General features: G+C 48.1%; 1 protein-coding gene across 1 annotated transcript; it reads right to left on the reverse strand.

Annotated features, from left to right (window-relative positions):
- Positions 1-8,878: 8,878 nt before the first annotated feature.
- LOC127334398 (uncharacterized) lies at positions 8,879-12,617 on the reverse strand. The gene is made up of 2 exons (XM_051360842.2): positions 11,372-12,617; positions 8,879-9,224 (listed from the first exon to the last, which is right to left on the reverse strand). Exon 1 carries the CDS (start codon positions 12,532-12,534, stop codon positions 11,395-11,397), a length of 1,140 nt encoding a protein of 379 aa, XP_051216802.1. The 5' UTR covers positions 12,535-12,617; the 3' UTR covers positions 8,879-9,224; positions 11,372-11,394.
- Between the last annotated feature and the right edge of the window lie 475 nt (positions 12,618-13,092).

The raw sequence follows: 13,092 nt of genomic DNA on the forward strand, positions 1-13,092 counted from the left end.
AATGCCAAAGGGTTGGTAATATCTCCAGACGCAATGAAATGCCTATGAATTATACTCTTGTTATTGAACCGTTCGATTGTTGGGGATTTGACTTCATGGGACCTTTTCCCTCTTCAGAAGGTAACACTCATATACTTGTTGCTGTTGATTATGTCACTAAATGGGTGGAAGCTATACCTACAAAAAGTGCTGATGGTGAGACCTCTTTAAGAATGCTTCTAGATATTATTTTTCCTAGATTTGGAGTTCCTAGATATATTATGACTGATGGAGGTTCTCATTTTATTCATGGTGGTTTTAGAAAAACTCTTGCTAAATATGGTATTAATCATAGAATTGCTTCCGCTTATCATCCTCAAACTAGTGGGCAAGTAGAATTATCAAATAGAGAGATTAAATCTATCTTGCAAAAGACTGTTAATAAAACTAGAAAGAATTGGGCTAGTAAATTGAAGGATGCACTATGGGCTTATAGAACTGCTTATAAAAATCCCATGGGAATGTCACCTTATAAAATGGTTTATGGGAAAGCTTGTCATTTACCTTTAGAACTAGAGCACAAAGCTTATTGGGCAGTTAGAGAATTAAATAAAGATCCTAAACTTGCCGGTAATAAGAGGTTGTTGCAATTGAGTTCTCTAGATGAATGGAGAAGTGAAGCCTATGAAAATGCTAAACTCTTTAAAGAGAAAGTTAAGAAATGGCATGATAGAAGGATTATCAAAAGAGAATTTAATATTGGGGACAAAGTCCTATTGTATCGGTCTCGTCTCAGATTCTTTGCAGGGTAATTACTCTCAAAATGGGAAGGACCATATGTTGTTGAGGAGGTGTATCGTTCAGGAGCAATTAAAATTAGCTCTCTCCAAGGCAATGCCACACAAGTGGTGAATGGACAAAGACTCAAGCATTATATCTCAGGTGATTCTTATAATGTTGATATTGATATTATTCGAGTGGAAACACCGGAGGCCTTCATCAAAGGACAAATTGACAAATTCACCGTAACTCGACTTTGAATAGGTAACAGTACTGGTAATGAAAAGTTCGCAATTTACTTTCCGAACAATATTTTTGCTGTTTTTGGAAAATATGAAAAATTACGAGATCGAAACGGAGTGGAGGAGACGCACGAGGGTGTGCCGCCATAGGCCGGTGCGGGCCCCAGCCAGGCCGCGCCGCCCTATGTGCTGGCCGCCTCGTCGCCCCTTTCCGACTCTAGTTCGACCTGGTACTTTCCTTATATCGTGAAAATTTTTGCTATATAATCCCCCGGACCCCTGGAGGTCCGTATATCATTTTCTCGACGTGTTTTGTTTCGAGCTGTTTCTGCCAGGATCTGTTTTCGGTCTAGAAGCACCATGGTCTCCAAGAACAAGGGCAAGGAGCTTTCGGATGAAGATAATCAAGATCTTGAGTGGAAAGAGGAGGACAAGAGCGTCAAGGAAGAAGATGAAGAAGAGGTGGAGGAAGACTCGCGTGCACACCCGCGTGCTACCATCGCAAGCGTCAAGGTGGTGGACAACCCCTTCAGTGCAAACAACAGCGCAAGAATTCGCACCGGAGGAGGGGTTCCACGTCATTACCTAGCTCCGAAGACATCTTTCTCAGGCACTCACCATCCCTTCCGCAATCTAATTTTCAATAATCAAATTGAAAGGATTCCCAGGGCAGCATTGCCTAGCAATTGGGATATAGATCGTTCTAACACTGCAGGAAGGATGAAGCCTGAGGGTGAAGAGTGGGGAAATAATTCCAAGAATTGGGACTCGCCGTCGGACATACTTCTTAACCGCGTCGAGCACAATTCGGAGATGATTCGCAACCTCACATACAAGATTGATGAGCTTCAGGAGCTTGTTGAGAAGCTTGTCAGGAATTCATCACCACCATCGCCAAAGGAGTAATTCATCATCGGTATTGGCATCCCCTTGGTTTGTTCCAAGCTTGGGGGAGTGCCGCGGTATCACATCATCACTACCTTTTACTTTTTACTGTCAAGTAGTGTCATATCATGAGTAGGGAAGTTATCATATAAGATGGGTTGCAGTTTGGAAGTATCTCTCCTTTAGTTGGTTGTCTATGTATCCCTTGGTGTGAGTTATCGTTATGGAATATTAATGAGAAGTCTTATCATTTACATATTGCACATCTTATTTTAGTTTGCAATCTCTGCTATATGATTTACCTTGTTGTTAGCATTGGTATCACTTTGGGAGCATTGAATAAATCTATTTGGTTTTGGCACACTTAGCATTGGTCAATAGCAACAACACTTTGAGGTTTAAATAGAAAAGAGGAATACATGTAGTTGTTTCATTGTCTCTCTTTCTTGTTAGCTCATAGCTTATTATTCTGAAGTTAAAACTGTTTGTGCTTACAAGGAAGATGCATGATTATTTCTATCACATGTATATTTGTTTGTTTCCTTCAACTCTTATGCTTGCTAATTAACCTTGCTAGCCAAAGACCTGTACTGAGAGGGAATACTTCTCGTGCATCCAAACCTTAACCCAAACCTATGCCATTTGTGTCCACCATATCTACCTACAACATTGTATTTTCTGCCATTCCAAGTAAATACTTCGTGTGGTACCTTTAAACAATTCAAAATTTACTATCTCTTATTTGTGTCAATGTTTTATAGCTCATGAGGAAGTATGTGGTGTTTTATCTTTCAATCTTGTTGGGCAACTTTCACCAATGGACTAGTGGCTTCATCCGCTTATCCAATAATTTTGCAAAAAGAGCTTGCAATGGGATTCCCAGTCCCGAATTAATTAAACTAAATAGACACTCCTCCATGGTATGTGATTGATGGACGGCACCCGAAGGATTCGGTTAGCCATGGCTTGTGTAAGCAAAGGTTGGGGGAGTGTCATCATAATAAAACTAAAATAAAAAGGCACTCCTTCATGGTATGAGATTGTTGGCAGGCACCCGAGGATTCGGTTAGCCATGGTTTGTGAAAGAAAGGTTGGAAGGAGTGCCACACAAAATAAAAATAAAATGGGAGCCGCTCTTTGAAGGTTGTCTGGCAAGGGGGTTAGAGTACCCGCTACCAGTCGTTGACAACAACAAACACCTCTCAAAATATTACTTTTATTCTCTTTATATGATTTCAAAACTGAAAAAGCTCTAGCACATGATTTAATCCCTGCTTCCCTCTGCGAAGGGCCTATCTTTTACTTTATGTTGAGTCAGTAAACCTATTTCCCTCCATCTCAAGCAAGCATTTGAGTAGTTGTGATCAAACCATTATATTGTGATTTGCTTCATCATGTCTTTTACTTTTCCTTGTTTAGTACAAGTTTTATCTGAATGAATATAGCTTTGCAAGTTATCAATGATCATGAGGAGACTATTATGATTGAGTATGCAAGTTGTGCCATATAAACTTTAACATGAGAGCGCTGCTCAATAGATAAATATAACCTGTTAATTGTTCTCTGACCAAGAACGAAGTTTGCCATCACCAACTATGATTTCTTATGCACCTTTATTTGTGATTACCTTATACTTGTTTCAAGTTGAGTTATATGAGGAAGTTGTTTACTAGAATGTCTTCTGTGAATGAATATGATGCTTCTTGTCCGTATTTTATTGATCGACTCTTCACTCCATAAACATGTGGTCCTGTTTACTGAGTTCAGTTTCGCTTGGGGACAAGCGGAGTCTAAGCTTGGGGGGAGTTGATACGTCCAATTTGCATCACTATTTTGTATCATAATTTGCTGTTATTCATTGATATATTTCATATTTGGACATAATACTTATGTTATTTCATCTATTTTGCATATTTCATGATTATTGGAGGATCGAGAACCGGAGCCAGGATTCTGCTGGAAAAAGCACCGTCAGAACGCAATATTTCGGAAGATCAACTCTGGAAGGAAATTATACCAAAAACCCTATTTTTCCAGATGAAGAAGGAAGCCAGAAGGGGGAGCCGAGAGGGCCCAAGGTGGGCCCAGACCACAGGCCGGCGCGGCCCATGGCCTGGCCGCGCCGCCTGGTGAGGAGGGGGGCCCACAGCCCCTCTCGCCTCCTTTTCTTCGCGAAATCCTTCGTCCCGAAGACCTAAGCCACAGAGGGTACCTCGCGAAGAGTTACAGCCGCCTCTGCGGGGCGGAGAACACCAGAGAGAAAAGAGCTCTCCGGCGGGCTGAGATCCGCCGGGGAAATTCCCTCCGGGAGGGGGAAATCGACGCCATCGTCACCGTCATCGAGCTGGACATCATCTCCATCACCATCATCATCATCTCCACCATCATCACCGCCATCTCTACCGCTGGACATCGTCACCGCCGTAGCAATTTGGGTTTGATCTTGATTGTTTGATAGGGGAAACTCTCCCGGTATCGATTTCTACTTGTTGTTGATGCTATTGAGTGAAACCTTTGGACCAAGGTTTATGTTTAGATTGTTATTCATCATCATATCACCTCTGATCATGTTCCATATGATGTCTCGTGAGTAGTTCGTTTAGTTCTTGAGGACATGGGTGAAGTCTAAATGTTAGTAGTGAATTATGGTTGAGTAATATTCAATGTTATGATATTTAAGTTGTGGTGTTATTCTTCTAGTGGTGTCGTGTGAACGTCGACTACACGACACTTCACCTTTATGGGCCTAGGGGAATGCATCTTGTACTCGTTTGCCAATTGCGGGGTTGCCGGAGTGACAGAAACCTAAACCCCCGTTGGTATATCGATGCAGGAGGGATAGCAGGATCTCAGAGTTTAAGGCTGTGGTTAGATTTATTCTTAATTACTTTCTTGTAGTTGCGGATGCTTGCAAGGGGTATAATCACAAGTATGTATTAGTCCTAGGAAGGGCGGTACATTAGCACAGGTTCACCCACACAACACTTATCAAAACAATGAAGATTAATTAGCCGTATGTAGCGAAAGCACTAGACTAAAATCCCGTGTGTCCTCGAGAACGTTTGGTCATTATAAGTAAACAAACCGGCTTGTCCTTTGTGCTAAAAAGGATTGGGCCACTCGCTGCAATTGTTACTCTCGCACTTTACTTACTCGTACTTTATTCATCTGTTACATCAAAAACCCCTGAATACTTGTCTGTGAGCATTTACAGTGAATCCTTCATCGAAACTGCTTGTCAACACCTTCTGCTCCTCGTTGGGATCGATATTCTTACTTATCGAAGATACTACGATACACCCCCTATACTTGTGGGTCATCAGGGCGGCTATTAGGAACCGGCTAGACGCGTTTTTTTTTTCTGCCGGAGCTCCCATTTTGGCTTTTTACCATCTGGGAGGACGAGTGGAGATGCTCTTAGAGCAGAGCATCTCCAGTCGCGTCCCCCAAACCGTCCCCTAAACGGTGTCGGATCGAGTGTTTGGGGGCGTATTTAGTTCGTGCCGCGTTTGGGGGACGTCACTCCCCAGCCGCGTCCCCCAAACGCCGCCCCCAAACATTAAAATACTCTCTCTTTTTTTTTGCATTTTTATTTCAATAAAGAGAAAAAAACATTCCACAAACTAATACATAATTGGAAACATGGTTTACACGAAGATATAATTTGGAACATGATTTTCTACAAACTAATACATAGTTTTAACCATGGTTGACACAAATATATAACATTGCAAAATAACTAAACCTAACTAGTGTTGGCATCGAAGATTTCGTGTGTTCGCTGCCAAGAAAGAACACCCTGAGGCACTCCCAGTCGCCCAAACTGGAAAATCCAGCTGTTGATGGTGCCCATGTTGGTTCTTTCGAGGAAGAACAACCAGAAACCTCCGTGCCTATTTTCGCTGCGAAGAAACAACACTCAGTCGTCGTCCTCCTCGGCGATGTCGCCGTGGTAGTGCCGGCGGCAGCGCGTCTCATCGAACACCTTGACGCTTATGTCCCCCTCGCCAAGGAAGGAGAAAATGAGCACGAAGCCGGCTTCGAGGTGGTGGTAGCGCGCGAACTTCTCCCACACGATGTGGATGTATATCTTGCCGCGCGCGTAGTAGATCACGTCCACAATCCACCGGAAGCAGCCGCAGGCAGCCTCCCGCAGATGCAGCGAGCCCGGCTCGTCGCCGGCGGCGAAGTCGGCGAACGTGTCCGGCAGCCTCTGGATGTCGTGTGGGTCGCCCTTGAGGACGACGACGAACTCGAACAGCACTTGCCGCTCCTCCTCGTGCAGGTCCAACAATGAAGACGACGACGTCGCAGGCAATGGCGAGCGTGCAGCTCTGCCGCGGCCACGACCACGACCTCGTCCTCCGCCTCTACCAGTCATGGCATCGACTCTTGAGATGGTAGCGGCTAGGGTTGGGGAGAGAGGTGCTAGGGTTTGTGTGTGAGAGGGACGATGAGAGGCAGCCCTTTTATAGGCCGGAGGGAGGCAGGGGAACGGTGGCGCTCATTAACGCCGGCACGCAGAGCTAGGCGCGACGAGACGCTTTACTGTGCCTCTGCGGACGTCGCTGCACGCCAATAACTTCCGTCGCGAGGTAGACGACGATTAGGTTAAACTTCAATGTGCCGCTAACGTGTCAGGCCCGCCACGTCTCGCCTCGCTTTTCGTTGTGTCCGGCATCCCCTGTTTAGTGGGGACGGGCTCGGACGCCTGGCAAAAAACGGCGCGGCTGGGAACGTTTTTTTGTCCAGCAGGTTCCAAATCCCTTTGAGGACGCCGGCTAGAGATGCTCTTAGTCCCAAGTTCAATTGCCGCCGGCATTGTTCTTGTGGAGATTTCCAAGACCGGGACTCAAGGAGAGATTACTGCTGTCGTGAGAGCATCTCCACTCGTCCCCCCGAACAGGCCCCCGGCGAGCGTTTTTTCCATCCGGACGGCGAAATTCGGCCCAGTCGCGCCCCCGGTTCCTCGTTTTCGTCCGGATTTGGGCCTAAATTCATCCGGCGATCCCACGCCCCCCCCCCCCGGCCCCCCGGGGAGCGCTCGGGGACTCCGGACGAAACGAAAGCGCGCGAAACGGCGAGGAAACTTCCCGCGCGTCTGGTGGCCCCAACTTGTCGGCGAGAGAAACCGATCGTCGTCCTCATCGCATCGTCTTCCGCGCGCTGTAAAAGCCTGCCGCCGGTCTGCATTCGCCGGCCACGCGGCGAGTTAATGTCGTCGTCTTCCGCGCACGCATCGTCTTCCGCGCGCACTAAAGGCTGCCGCCGGTCAGCTCGCCGCGGACGCGTCGCAATCCACGCGGCATTTAATCCCCGCGCCAGCCACGCCTATATACGCCGGTCCGATCACCGCGAGGCGTACCCCGTGCTCCACTCTCCCTCCACTCTCCCTCTACTCTCAAGATGGCGTTCTACGACGACGACGGCGCAGCCAACAACGGCTTCCCCCGCCGATCGCTCCACGCGTGGGAGGGGCACCTCCTCCACCAGGCGGGGTACCCCTGCCCGCCGGACACGAGGCCTCCCGGAGGCGGCTGGCGGCTAAGTGCTGGCGGCGTTCCAATCCCGCCGCCGCCGCGGGGCCATGCCCTCGACGTCGCCATCGAGGAGGCGAGGATGAGGATGACCGACGAGGAGCGCGCCTACCCGCGCCACCACCCCGACAACTACACGCGGTGGAACTCCTACTTCCTCCAGCGGTGGGAGCGGGAGCTGGCGGCCTACGACGGCCCGCCGCCTCCGCCTGCGCGCAACAACGCCGCGGGCCGCCGACGGTGGTGGAGCGCGCCTGAAAGGACGTTGGCGAACGTCCTCGCGCACATCGAGGGCGGCAACTACCCGGTGCTCACGATGCCCCCTCTATCGGCATCGAGGGCATCGGCGAGCCGCCGTCGGGGAAGCGTCTGGCAGCCACGGCGCATGGCTGCCAGCTCGTCGTCTTCCGGATCGGCGTCAAGGTCATCCTTGGCGCCGGTGAAGAGGGAGGAGGCGACGTCGCCTTCGACGCCGGTGCGCGTCAAGAAGGAGCCGGCGTCTCCGCCGGCGACCAGAGGGCGCAGCAGCGGCGCCCTCGTCATCCGAGAACAGCCTTCCGCGCCGCAGAGCGGCCGGAAGAAGACGAAGAAAGAGGCCGCCGCCGCAAGCCAGCTCGCCGAGGAGGAGGCGAAGCGCGCGGAGGACGCCGCGATGGCGGAGGCGATCGCCAGGTCGCTGCACGACATGGAGGAGGAGAAGCGCGCGGACGACGCCGCACCGGATCGGGCCAGCGCGATCGGCAGCGCCAGAGGCGGAGCGGCGGCGGCCGCCGGACCTGGCCGCCGCACGCCAACTCGCCGCCCGCGCCGCTCCAACCGCCAACGACGATGCCGCGCGGTACCGCCGTCCTGCGACACCTCCATCCGGCGTCGCTGTCCCCGTCGTCGACCTCGAGTCCTCCGACGACGACTGGTACAAGCCATCCCCGGGATGGGGAGACGCCGGCCAGGGCAGCAGCAGCCAGGCCGCGCAGCCGAAGGCCAACGACGATGGCTCCGACGACGACGGCGACGGCGACTACACGGTGTTCTACCGCCATTTGGGCATGTAGAGCGCCGTGTTTTAAAATTAGCGTTTGAATTCCCCTAGCCGAATTCGAAATATAGTCGAATTCGGCCTCTATGTATGAACTCCGCCCGTTTTAGTCTAAATATCATTAAATTTAGTCTATATTCACCCGAATTTAGCCGAAGTTTGTCAAGTTTCCGTTTTTTAAATTCGCATCGTCGACTTCGCCTGGGCACGCGGCTGGGAAACTACTACTCCCCACGCCAAATCTTCCTCCAATCCGGACGAAAATTTCGCCGGATTTGGGCGTGGGGAGCGCCAACGAGTGGGGATGCTCTGATACTCATCACCATTCACCAGTTGAACAAAAGGGCGAACGAGCCGCTTCCTCCAGGCTCCAGCCATGGTGCCTCGGCCTGTCGGCCACTACCATCAAGGTCGAACCATTCTAAGGGTAACAACTGACATTTTTATTTTCGGTGCCTCCAGCACACCGGAGACTGAATACACCATTTGTCAGGATAATTTTTTCATCAGTTGATACAGAAGAGGAACCATGCAACTGCATAAGTGCAGAACCAACATCTGGGTGTATTTTCCGCCAACAGGCAACAGAATAACAAGGGAGCAACATGACAAAGGTGAGGCCGAAGAAGTGAGCACCATGAAACACGAGAGGATGGATGGGGAGAAAGAGGTAGAAATCCCTGTGTTGTCTTCAGAAGCACCTTCCTCACTGATCTTCCCATTTACTTTCACAAGCCAATGGCCCTTGCTGTGCCTACCGTACACCTGCAGGGCAGAGTTGGAGGTTTGATAATTAGTCAGTGTGCTTGCAAACATCACCTTGTAGGAATTCACAATAACCCACGTGACGCCTTAACAGATTATGGACAATGCAACCCTATAAGTGTCATTTACTCGGATATGCAATGTTTACATAGACGGTATCTTTCAATATTTGTATGAGCCATGAGAATAACAACATAACAATACTATATTAGCTTTCCTTATTTCCAACTGAATATCTGCATGAATTCAGGCAGAGTGGAATTCAACAAAGCCAAGTCAAATAAATATGGCATTAACAAACATCCGAGCAAATCTAGAGAAAAACCATTATTTTCCTCACTTACAAAATAACCTGAGGTATAGCAGACAACTAGAGGACAAGTACATGTCCTGATAATGGCGTTGCGTGAGAGCGAACAAACAAAGCCAGGTTCAATAGTTGGAGCAGTTGGGTGGCACATGTGTCCAATATAATGAAGAAACAAAACAAAAGCCGAATCTAATTCAGGAAAACTCTTGCTTGCACTAAGCGGACTACCACATTGAGTTCAAGAAGCTTGTCATGCCCAACTGCCGCTTGGTGTTTCTAAAAGATTAGTAAGTTTTGCATGTACACCAGTGCACATAGTAACCATTAATTGCTAATCCCTCCGTCCCACAATATAAAATGTTTGACAGTATCTGTATGAGCCGTGAGAATAACAAGAACTTAACATTTTATATTAGCTTTCCTTACTAGCTGAATATATGCATAAATTCGGAAAGAGTACAATTGAGCAAAGCCAAGTCAAACAAATATGGAATTAACAAGCATCGGAGCAAATCTAGAGTAACGGAACAACGAGGATAGTGCCAAAACCATTACAGGTCCTGATATTGGCGTTGAGTGAGAGCGAACAAGCAAACCCAGGTTCAACAGTTGGAAGAAATCATGTTTGTCCAATAAAATGAAGAAACAAAACGAGACAACCGAATCTAATTCAGGACATATCTTGCTTCAAGTCAGCAGACTGCCCCATTGACTTCAAGCCACGTGTCATGCCCAACTGCCGCTTGCTGTTTCTAAAAAATTAGTAAGTTTTGCATGTACACCACTGCACATAGTAGCCCTTGATTGCTACTGTAGTTCTTTATATATTAACAAGATAGAGAAAATGTAAGCTATTGATTACACTAATCATAAACAAAAAAAACAACCAGCATGCTACGGATGTGCAAAAGCTCAATTCCTTCCACAGCAGCCATTTAGTCATATTGCATGAAAAGGGCTAAAATACCTCTATTAGAATATAAATGAGGAATTCACTAAATCGCACGGAGTGGCAATGTGCCACTCACCTGGCCTAACCTAAGGCACCACATGAACACTTCCGAAATAACAAACCTAATAAGGAAGTTATTTAGTAGGGTTTCAAGTTCTATCCAAATAGACGAACAGTGGTTGGAATGAACTGCATATAATGATATTAATTCAGGGCATACAAGAGTTCAAGAACAACCAGAGGAAATATATGACAAAGTTCCACAAGACAAAGTTGTTAGAACAGAAAACCAGAGGAATGAGCCAGATAAGAAACACAATTTTTTCCATTGCAATCAAAGTGCTCGTATAACTCGTTGTGGTGAACAAGGAGGCTGATTTCCAGCTAAGCTCACCATATTTATCTATTTATCTTTAGTCTTTTTTAAACAGTACACATATGATCATATTTTTCCACAAAATTTTGTACACAGATCTAAATTAACATTTTGTAGTAACATGAATCTTTTGAGAAAATATACAAAATTCTAACTGGAGAAAATCAAGAAGGTGTGTATATGAACATAGGTTCAAATTAAACTCCGTTAAACTCACTTCCCCAAAACTCGTTCCAATATAAAATACAATGCGCTAGTTCTCAGTTGCCTGGTATTTTCTTAAATCGCAAGTCAACCCAAACTGCAGACTAATATTGAAATTACATGTCATACAACAACATCTTACATACTTGAGTTCAGTTGCATAAATCATTTATGCTTTTGGTGTATTCTTAACCTGGAATACATATTAGCATTTTTGCATTATTTATATCTTCTTGCACTAATTCATTTCAGATACTATAAGTTCCAATTTTACAACAAAAATGGCAGGAAGGAAAATCTCTTACCCCAAACAGAACTCAGTACATTGCTATTGCCCGGCTGCTGCAGGTCCAGGCCAGCTTGTGCCATCAGCAGGCCCAGCACCATCTTTAAGCTCCTCCATCCACTCATTGAAGAACTCCGGATCAAACCTACCTTCATCGTCATCCTCCTGGTCACAGTTTCCTTCAATTCCTCCTTCATCCATTATATCAAAGGGTGCCTCTGTAGGCGCTGCCACTGCATCATTGTTCGGTGCGGAGATGGCAGGCATATGACCTTCAAAGAGCGCAAGATGGCCGAACAGCTTGTCCTTGCGGGAGAAGGTGGTGCCGCAGGAGCAGCGCCACTGTGCCTCCTCACCGCAGTGGCGAAGGTGACTGCGGAGATCGGCAAGAACAGCAAAACGCTTCTTACCACCGCAGCGCTCGCAAGCATAGAGCTTGGGGCAGTGGCTGCGGCGGAAGTGGTTGCGCGCGCAGACCGCCGACTTGAGTGGCCGGAAGCGGCGATGAACACGGTTCCGGTTGCACCCAGTGAAAGGGCACGAGAATCGCACATCTCGGCCGGCAGCTGGCTTAGCCTGGCCGGGCCGGGAGAGGGCGTCAAGGGTCTTGAATTGGTCGCCGTGCGCACGCATGTGCATCCTGAGGTTGGCGTCGCGGCGGAAGCCCTTGCCGCAGATATTGCAGAAGTGGACATGCTCCGCGAGCAGCTCGTCGGCGTTGAGCTCCACGACATCGTAGCCCCCATCGCCCTCGATGGCTTCCAGGGGAGGTCCTTGGGCGGAGGTGGCCGCGGAGGGAAGCTCTTGGATAGGAGCAGGAGGAGCAGGAGGTGCAGGAGGTGGAGATGGGGCGGGAAGGGGGAGGGAGGAAGAAAGGAGGGAGGCGGCGTTGAGGACTACCAGGTGAGCGGCGGACGAGATCTCGGAGGAGACTGACTGGATATCGGCGGGGGAGAGGGGCTGCGATTCGCCTGAGATGGAGGCGGCGAGGCGGCGCCGGACGGCGGCCATGCGGTCCCCGAGGGCAGCAAGCCGTTCGAGAGCGGCGCGGGGGTCTCCATCTCCTCCTCCAGCTCCGGCACCGCTAACGGCGCCGGCGAGTATGGCCTGTAGCGGTGCCGCGTTGGCCGATGGCGCGCCGGCGCAGCCGCCGCCGGCCATATGCTTGGTTGTGGAGTCCATCCGGCGACCAGAGGTGGTGGCCAACTTCGATTTGGCCGACGACCTAGCTTTAGATGATTTCGAGGTTTGCGATTTCTCTTGCGTACAGGTCCATTGGACATGTGAAATTTGCGTTAGCGCAAACGGCACACTTTTCGGTTTCCCCTTTTCTCGCAATTTGAGGGCTGAATAAGAAATGTAAATAAAGTTGGTGTCTTTTCAGTTATCTCCCTTTGACTATGCTGAGATTTTGTATGAGTTGCCATCTCCGTGTTGACATTTTCTTCATCTATTAATTATTGCACATTATTTTTCATGTAAATTTTGTATGAGTTGCCATCTCCGTGTTGACATTTTGATCATTTAATTATAGCACATTATCTTTTCATGTAATAATTTACTACTCATTCCGACTAAAATTAGGTGTCTCAACTTTTTTAGATGTGGGTGTATATATAACTAAAGTGTGTCTAGATACATTTGTATCTAAACAAAACTAAAACACGTATTTTTGGATAGAGGTAGTACTACTAGCTGAATAAGGCGTACACGTATTTTAAGACAAACTTTAACTGAAAC

The sequence above is a fragment of the Lolium perenne genome, chromosome 6 (assembly GCF_019359855.2).
Source record: "Lolium perenne isolate Kyuss_39 chromosome 6, Kyuss_2.0, whole genome shotgun sequence".
NCBI lineage: Eukaryota > Viridiplantae > Streptophyta > Magnoliopsida > Poales > Poaceae > Lolium > Lolium perenne.

Excerpts from the sequence above, each read along its gene's own strand:
- LOC127334398 (XM_051360842.2), bottom strand. The coding sequence starts at position 12,534 with ATGGACTCCACAACCAAGCATATGGCCGGCGGCGGCTGCGCCGGCGCG.